Source organism: Myotis davidii, unplaced genomic scaffold (assembly GCF_000327345.1).
Source record: "Myotis davidii unplaced genomic scaffold, ASM32734v1 scaffold533, whole genome shotgun sequence".
In the NCBI taxonomy this organism is placed as follows: domain Eukaryota; kingdom Metazoa; phylum Chordata; class Mammalia; order Chiroptera; family Vespertilionidae; genus Myotis; species Myotis davidii.
In genome coordinates, this window is record NW_006285996.1 from 702,387 (window position 1) to 712,015 (window position 9,629).

The 9,629-nt window shown below is 44.8% G+C and overlaps 1 protein-coding gene across 1 annotated transcript in view; it reads left to right on the forward strand.

Annotated features, from left to right (window-relative positions):
- SPERT (spermatid associated) overlaps window positions 1–9,629 on the forward strand; it is an 11,572-nt gene that overhangs the window by 1,364 nt on the left and 579 nt on the right. Inside the window, exon 3 of the mRNA XM_006757187.1 lies at window positions 8,848–9,627. Within this exon, the coding sequence (XP_006757250.1) occupies window positions 8,848–9,627 (780 nt within the window). The remainder of the gene's footprint in view (window positions 1–8,847; window positions 9,628–9,629) is intronic.

Sequence of the window (9,629 nt, forward strand, 5' to 3'; positions counted from 1 at the left end):
GAGGACACATACAGGACAAAAACGCATTCTGGCTATTGGTTCTCACATTATTCTATAACTTTGTAGTGAACAGCTACTTCTCTGCTTCAGCTCATGAAGCTTAGAACATAAGCTAACTTCATCCTGATCATTAGACAGGATGGCTTGCCCACAGGGTTCCTACAACTGCAGGAACCTTGTTTTAGGTTTGATTCTTTCCACATAAAATACACATGCAGGTCTGTTGGCCACCACTCTCCTGCTGATGGGTGTTGCTCCTTTGGTTTGTTCGCGGCTCATATAAATCAATGTTTGTTTTGTTAAGGGACTGGCAGAGGGTACCAACCTGAAGATGGGGTTGAGCATGGGGGTCAGAATAGGGTTTGAAATAGTGATCATGTGATAGAGAATTATGAAAGTCTTAAACCTAGCATAACTCGCCCTGCCAGCCTCCCAGAAACAACCCAGCATGGCGGAGGAGAGAAAGAGAACAGAACTGGAGAGTGGTTTAAAAAGACTCGAGCTTGTTCTGGGGCCATCCACTTCCTGTGCTGCAGGACCTGATGCTCCTGCTGGGGTCCAGGAGTGCATGGAGGGCATGGGATGGGAGGATACCTGCTGCCCTGGGCACATGTGCTCCTTATGGGCAGATATGGCATCGTGGATACACCTGCCATGGGGACATAAGTCATGTACCAGGTTTCACACACCTGCCATGATGTTCTAGGCTGGTGCACTGGGGGAGGGGTATGGTCATCTGTCAGTTTAGATTATCTGAACTGTGCCACCACTAGGGCTGTGAGAGGGACCAATGAATTCGTTGGACCTCCTCCAGGCTTGGGGAAAGGGATTGATGTGGTTAACAAGGGGAAGGAGAACTATCTTACCGAGCACTGATTTGATCATGTGTTGAGCCCTGGGCCATGCAAGTGTGAGGCAGAGATTATATAAATACAGGAACTGGGAACCCCAGGAACCCTACTAATAACAGCAGAGCTGGAGTTAGGGGCCTAAAACCAGGTTAATGCCCACTCACTCTGCTACACCACAGGCTGGGCACATGCCACCTGGCTGGGCCAGGCCATGCCTTAGCCTTCTGCTTCTTTTCTTGCTTTTATAGATAGTGCCTCCTCTCCCTGCATCTTACCTGTTTGCACCTGACCTTCCTGCATGTATCTGTCACATACTGCTTTATTCTGGAACTGAGTCCATTCGTTTTAGAAGGGAATTGCATCAGCAGCTCTGTGTGTCCAGGAAGTGCCTTTGGCCTCCCAGCTCCCAATCAAGCTGGGCATTGGAGCTCCTCAATTACATGGCAAATGCCTATGACACTAATTGTTATCACCCTTAGGTCTTTCCAGGTCTTATTAATTCCTAGTTTTTCTTCCTCATATTAAATATTTGCGTTTTCTGATCTATTTCCATTCAGCACATTAAGTTGCAAGCCATCAGTGTTATTTCCTGCCCAAGCTAGCTGACCTCCTGGTTCCTTCGGTACATATATTTATGATGATTTAGTTCTCACAGGCATCCCTGCTTCCCCAACTGAGCACTATCTGTGAATTTCATAAAGGTGTTTACTACTAGATCATTAATGAAGTATCTATACTCTGAAAGCACCCTCCAGGGCTCCCTCATTCCTCCACTTGCCTTTTCTCAATCCCATTTGTTTGGGTTTGTTCTTTAGAAGTTATGGGGTCTGCTGACAATACCAATATCTCTGCCAATTTGATTTCATGAGATTCTGTGTTAAGCAATTAGCTGAAACTACCATACATGATGACATATTTATCCTCTTTGCTCTTAATGTTATAATTTATTAAAATCAATTACATTCACCTGTGGATTATCCTCTTACCTATTTGCATTAAAATAAACATTGATTTTAACATGGTATAGGGAGCTGATAATGAGCTTCAGCCTTGTCACCTCATCTGAAAATTAGTAGCATATCTGGCCCTTCCTTCTAACATCCTGGGCCTTTCAGCTTCCTATGCCTGTAAGTACCTCAGATGGCTGAATGCTCTTTGATTGTAACTCTAAGTACTGTTGGCAAAGTAGGTGTTTAAAAAACTTGGTTAATAGTCTTGGAATCTACTAGGCTTTGGACATCTTTTCTGGTGTGCGGTAGCCACACTGTTACAGGAGTGGAGAGAACTTCAGTGTTAGGTAAGCCTGGCCAGTCCTGTCCCTAAACCCATTTAGATGGGAAGCCACCAACCCCAGGAACTCCACCCCAAAAGGTCCCACACAGAGTCCTGTTCCTTAGAAATGCCATAGCATCAGTAAGAGACATTGGTCTTATCACCTACCCCTTTACCCTTTGCCTCTTCTCCCCCACCACTGACCACTCTTCCTCTGTTCTCTCCACTTGCCAGGAGGCTGGTGATCTGACAAAGGCACCCAGTTGTTGGTGATTTCAAACATTTTTCTTCCAGGATCACTTATATTTAAGAAGGAAATGACAGGGAGAAGGCCAGGCCTGATGCTAAGGAACAATTCCCATTCATCGGTGAGATTCAGGCATCTGTGAAGGATTAAGGGCTCTTCCTGAATCCCCAGCATAAACACATCTTAGGTTACAACTATGAGCACATTCTCCTGAGGGCAGAATCTCTAGTCTCTTGGTCACCTTCCTAATAAGGCCTGAAGGGAAGGTATCATGAACCTCATAGCAAATTGTATTTCTCTCCTCCATCCATCCTCATATCCCATTCTCCCAGGAAGAAGCCAACTGTTTCCTCTCCCTCCTACTGGATATGTCTTATTGTGAAAGCATTTCCCAATGATCAGGGAGGAGACAATCTTCCTGGGCCAAGCTGCTCTGGGGACTTGGACCTGCTGCCAAAGGCTCGGCCTCCAGGCTTAGCAGAACTTTCAGGGATGTTCCAAGAGCTTTTTGTTAGCTCCTATCTTTTGTCAGGGCTCAAGGACATCAAGGACAGAATAACTTAGCTTACAAAACCCACCCAGTGAGACCACTGGTCAAGGTGACCTCCTGAGAAGGAGCTGGCTTCAAACATAGGCTAAGGAGGCCTGGGATTTTGTACCTCATGTATTTGCTTAGCATAAATGCTCACGTTTTGGAAAGTCCTTTTGTAAAGAAATATATTCAGCATTTGCCATAGGCCAGGAATTTTGTTTAAGCCTTACAAGTAGACCTGGCCATCTGGTCTTTATGACAGCTTGCCTACCACTTTCTTGGCCTCTCAGAACAACTTAAGGAAACAGGTAGACCAGCTACATTTAGGTTCATTTTAGAGGTGACATTCAGAGTAGCTAAGTGACTTTCTGAAGAGCACTCAAAGATATGGGACATTTGAGCCCAAAGTTACTGAGAATTTTCGGCCTCAGCACTCATTAGATTATAAGTTTAAGATGGTGATATGGACAACCAGCATGCCCGAGGCATTTGTATGCAGGGGACAGCTGAAGAGCTACATAGATGAATCTACAGTTTTGTGAGATTCACATGAGGTGACTTCCACTGTTTTATCACTTATATTATGCAGCAACAGCTCTGCAGTTTAAAAATATGAATTGAAATGAGGACATAGCTTTATCAAATACACTAGGATATTAAGACAAACAAAATCACTTCTTTTGTAAGCCAAAAATGGCACAATGTTAACAGTTTCACATATTTCAACCTAATATCTCCTCCTTAGCTTTCAGTGCATTTTGGTTTGATTAGCAAGGACTCATTATGCCTCCACTGTATATGAAATGTGCTATTCTAATTTCCAGGACTAAGGATGTAAAAAAAAAAAAAAAAAGGAACAGGTCACTGTCTTAGAGAGCTGCAATTTATTCACCTAGGGAGAAGACAGGACAGAACATAAGAGAACCACTGCAAAGTAATTATATCAACAGATACAAAATAAAGCATCTGGCCTTTGTGCAAAAGGGGCTAAGCATGCCATTTGAGTCAGCCTGGTTTTAAACCATGGTTTTGCCCTCTTCTTGGCTATGTGATCTGAGGTAGAATCATGGGTGGCTCTTTTTGGTAAGACATTAACTATGAATGTGGAAATCAATTATCATATTGTCATATGATATGACACGCCGTGGCAAAGATGGCAGTGCCCACAGCCAATAAGGAGGGATATGCTAATTAAATGCCCCACCCCCAAAGATGGTGGGGCCCACAGCCAATAAGGAGGGAATATGCTAATTAGCTGCACCCCCTCAAAGATGGCTGCACCCACAGCCACAAGATGGTGGTGCCCAGTCCCCTCAGCCTAACCAGGGTGGCAGGCATACCCCAAGGCCGGGCCCACCCCCAGGGTGGGCCTGGCTCCATGCACCTACCTCCAGAGTCCCCCAGTCCCCTCAGCCCCCCAGCCACCCAGGGCTGGCCCAAGGCACAGGCAAGCCTCAGATGGTGGCTGCCCACCTGCCCAGGGCTGCCCAAGGCTCAGGTAACCAGGGCCGGCTGAGGCTTGCACTGCTAGCAGTGGCAGCAGCAGAGGTGTGATGGGGTGTCGCCTTTTTCTGATCATCAGGTTGCCTCCCACCCCTGAGGGCTCCCGGACTGTGAGAGAGGGCAGGCTGGGCTGAATTTTCATGCACTGGGCCTCTAGTTGTCATATAATAGTCATTCAGTAAGTGTTATTTTCTTTTTCTTATTCTATAAATTTTTCTCTAAGGAAATGCTAAACAACTTATCTTCCTAACCGAAGTACATCCTTGCATTTCTGTAGCTCACTATAAACAAAGAAAATATCACATTTTATTATTTTATTTTGAATTCTACAATAAGCTACGGTGGGGCAGCATTTATAGTAAGGTTGTGCACTGCAACAACAGTTGTAAATAGCACCCTCTGGAGTTTGTCATTGTACAACCTGCACAAACAAGGGGTGGCTCTACATCATGTTAGCATCCACATATCCTATACATGGAAATATAAGCATGGAAATGAAAATATTTTAAAAGGTCATGCACTCATACAGTGCAAAGCCAGGACTCTCCAGGTGTCCAGCCGCGGATCCCCATCCTTACTGCCTGCATTAATGCTTGTGGAACTTTGACCTCTCTCATTTGCACCAAAATATAGTTGGTGCTAATAACTGACTTTTTAAATTGACTGGAAGTTCCCTGAGGATAAGGTCTGAGACCAGATGCTAAAGGAATATTAGTTGATTCATAAACATAAATGTGGAAGAATAATTGGCGCAATAACATTCAGAGTGGGACTAGATTAGGGTGAGGAGTTTTCACAAGGCCAGAAAAGAACTTTCATTTGAGGACTAAGTTCAGCTGGTCTGATTGCAATCAGAGAAATATCATGGGAAGGAAAGAATTTGTCTTGGCATAATGTTTTCCCAAAGTTCAATCAGGACTCTTGGCATATCTGAAATGCCTGCATATTTAGTATCTTCTCACTTTCAGAAATAGAAAGGTGCTGCTTTACTTTAGCCTCATCTTGGGTAGCTGAGGCTAAAGTGAAGATGTTTTTGTGTTCTAAAAGACTAGGCCATGAGTCAGTAGTGGATTTGATCTCTTTCTTGGTCCTATCTGGAGATAGAAGGAAAGATATTAGAACTCAGTTATAAGGGGAGAATTTGGTCTCCTGGGTAAAGAAGTAAAGGAACCTATTAGTCCATCAACATTTTCTGAATCAGGAATGGTGGGCATGGAACAGAGAAGGCAACAGGGTCTTGCTAGGAAGTGTTGACCATTTAAGGGAGGGTACAAGATGTCAACTAGGTTAGTAAAAGAATTCTTCTGGGGGCATTGTGGTACCCATTCACAAACATGGATCTGCGGAACCAGAGGAAGTTAGACTAAGAGGGTATTTAGAGGTAATGCCACCGACCCTCATTATACAGAAGTGGAAACAAAGGTCAAAAGGTGTTAGGACATGACTATGCCACCTGATGGCATACACAAAGATAAGGACCCAGACACCAGATTATCCACAGCCAGGGAACCATCACTTCACATTAAGTTTTTATTTAGTGCATTTCTGTTGGGAAATTCATTGAGTTCTGAAATATGTTTAACTTTGAAAATTCATTGAGTACCCAGTTCAGAAAGTGAATATAGAATAATGGCAGCCGAATAGGATGATTTAAAGGCCACCTTGGATTCTCTGAGCAGATATAAAGCATTATACATTTCTCTTTGGACATACACTTAGATCAAGAAGACTATCTCTCTGATTGAAATCAAACAATCCTAAAAAAGAAATAAGACAATTAGGGAAATTTGAACGCTGACTCAGTAATTGCTGATATTAAGAAATTATTGCTAATTTTTAAAAGGATGATAATGGTATTGTGGTTTTGTTTAAAAGATACACATTGATGTATTTATGGATAAAATGAGACAATGTCTACACTTTGCTTTAAAACAACCCAGTGACAAGGGAGTGGTTGTGGAATTGGCTGATGGGATATATGAAACAATTGTGGCCTCAATTTAATAATTACTGAAGCTAGGTGATGAGTACATGAAACAATGTACACATCTAATAATTATTAGATTATTCTCTTTATCTTTTTATATATGTTTGAAATTTTCTATAATGAAAAGGTAAGGAAAAAGTGTCTTGACTCCCAAAGTACTGCAAATCCTTTGATAAATCCATGGCAATCCCCCATGTGTATTCCTCAGACATATAAGTTCAGGGAACCAGAACTGGGTTTGTGGATTAGTAAGTGAACTGATACGGGTTATTTAACTTATCTGAGTTTCAGTTTCTCCATCTGTAAAATGGGAATAATAATAACACCTTTTAAATTCAGTGTCGTGAGGTAATTCGATAGATAGAATGCTCAGCTCAGGGCCTGGCACAAAATTGAGGCTCAATATTTGTTTCCTTCTTCCCTTTCTTTTTCAGGATTGGGAAACACATCATTGACTAAAACTGCATTTTCCATAATAAGATAGTGTAGAGCAGTGGTTCTCAACGTTGGCTGCATATTAGAATCACCTGGGAATCTTTTTAAAATCCTGATTTCTGGGCCTTATCCTCTGGAAATCAGGATTTTAAAAAGAATCCCAGGTAATTGTAATGTACAGCCAAGGTTGAGAGCCACTGGTGTAGAGTAAGACGCTGCTGATATGGAGCCTGCATTGTTTCTAGTTTAAGGATGAAGAGGACCTCTCCAGTTGTACTCCTTGTTGACCTTGGCTAATCTTCCCAGAAATCTAGATCAAAGGACCTTAAATTTACAAGGACATGGTGTGGACTATCCTCCATGAGGTTCATTCTGAGGATAAACCACAGAATGGTTCAGCCACAAGAGCCAATGTGCTTTTCCAGTTGAGAAATATAAAAACTATGGAGGCTGGATTTATTTAAAGCAAATAAGGATGTGATTACAGAATATCCTCACACTCTCACTATTTGGAAGATTAATCACATCCTTACAAAATTAATGACATGTGCTTATTGTAAAGTTAATGGCATAGAACTGTGCCATCTATTTGTCTAACTCGTTGGGTCTTAAGGAATTCTAACCAACCTTATACACTGTGCAAATTATCTCTATGTACACACACACACACACACACACACAGTATATGTTAGAGATATACAAGTATACACTATATAAATATAGTATATAACCTGACTTATTTTCTATCTTCTCTATCTGTAAAATAGTGAAAGTAACGTAATAAATAAGGAATTTGTATTTGGAGAGCATTGCGATGTACTTGGATGAAATGTTTTCAGTGTATTCAGAAGTAAATATCACGATCATATTTTTATTTAAATGTATTGCTGCGGTTGCTGTGTCTTCTCCAGGATGCATTTCACCTGTTCACCACTTTTTGCATGCAACTCAGAATTCTTCCATTAGTGAAGCCTACTTTTCCGGGTAACACCTTACATTTCTATGCCACCTGGCAGTTTTAAAATGACTTTTGCATTCCTCTCTCATTCAATCCTCACAAAGTGTTGTGAACCAAGCAGGGCACGCTTTATTTCCATTTTTTTTTTTGGCACATTTCACTGACTTTCAATGTTGGAAGGTGCCTAATTTGAGATCATGGAGTTTGACAACCTTGTTGTTCCTGGTGAAAAATCTGGGTCTCAGGAAGGGCGAGAGAGCTCTTCATTTCACATGCGAATCAGCAACAGAACCGTGACTCTCATTATTGGTGAATTCCATGTTTGTAAATTCGCCTACTTTTTTTTTCCACTGAATTTTTTTTTTTTTTTTGTAACTCCCAAATCGTACTCATGGCACTTCCGCGGCCAATCACGGACACTCACAGAGTGAGGAAACATTTGAGGTGCCTGCCGCAAAGGTGCTCAGTGAGGAGCCTTCTTTCAGCTCTTCTATTGTGAAATAGTCTTTTTTCACAGCTTATTTAGTTCCAGGTTTTTCACATTTCCGTGCTTTTTGTTGGTGATTTCACTGTCGAAAATCACCCTAGAGCATCATGTTGAAGTGCTGTCTCGTCTTCCCAAGCACACGAAGGCAGGGATGTGCCTGACAGAGAAAACAGGTGTCAGGTGAACTTTGTTCAGGCGTGAGTTACAGTGCTGTCGTCAGAGATCAATGTTAACGAATCAACAATACGTATTAAATAAGGTGTCTCTCAACAGACACAAATAGGCGATGTGCTGAATGGTGGATGAAATGTGACCGGGGGCTCTCAGGAACCTAACCTAGTAGTCATGGTTCAGTGTCATAATTCATGGCTCAGTGTCCTCAGACATTTCATAGAACAGCACTGCGGGGAATAATGAGCATCAACTGCAGTACCTTGTGAGGGCCCCAAGAGGCAAAAGTGCCTACTGTGGCCCAGCCAGGCCAGACCATCAGCCGGGGTTTATCGCGGGGTGTCAGCCAGCCTAGGGTGTGTCCGCCCCTTCACTAACTCTGGGCCTCCCGTTCTCTCCCGCAGAGGGGCACGGCCGAGCCCTTCCTGAGACTCCACAACCTGTACTCCAGCCCGCGCTGCCCCAGGCAGGCCGCCCTGCCCAGGCCCAGCCGCAGGGTGGTCAGCCAGCACTCCTACCCGCTGAATCGCTTCTCCTCTGTGCCCCTGGACCCCATGGAGCGCCCCACCTCCCAGGCGGACCTGGAGCTGGACTACAACCCTCCCCGCGTGCAGCTCAGCGACGAGATGTTCGTGTTTCAGGACGGGCGGTGGGTGAACGAGAACTGCCGCCTGCAGTCGCCCTACTTCTCCCCCACGTCGTCCTTCCACCACAAGCTGCACCACAAGCGGCTGGCCAAGGAGTACCTGCTGCAGGACGAGAACAAGTGCCTGCGGGAGGAGAACCGCGCCCTGCGCGAGGAGAACAAGACCCTCCGCAAGGAGAACAAGATCCTGCAGGTCTTCTGGGAGGAGCAGAAGCTGTCGCCCGGCCGCGAGGACAGCCGGGCCTCGTCGCCGCTGCTGCGCAAGGACAGCGCGGTCCAGGAGGCGGCGAAGAAGGACCCGGCGCTGCAGGGGCACCGCAGCCAGGAGAACAGCGCCCTGCGGCTCCTGCGGGAGGAGAACCGCGCCCTGCAGCAGCTGCTGGAGCAGAGAAAGGCCTACTGGGTCCCGACGGAGGAGAAGCCCGGCCCCGCGGAGGAGAGCAACCCGGCCCCCTCGCCCCTGGAGGAGCCGCACGGCCCCGGGCTGCTGCCCGCCCCGGGCGCGGGCCTCTCCCCCTTCGAGGAGCCCAAGGGGCCCGC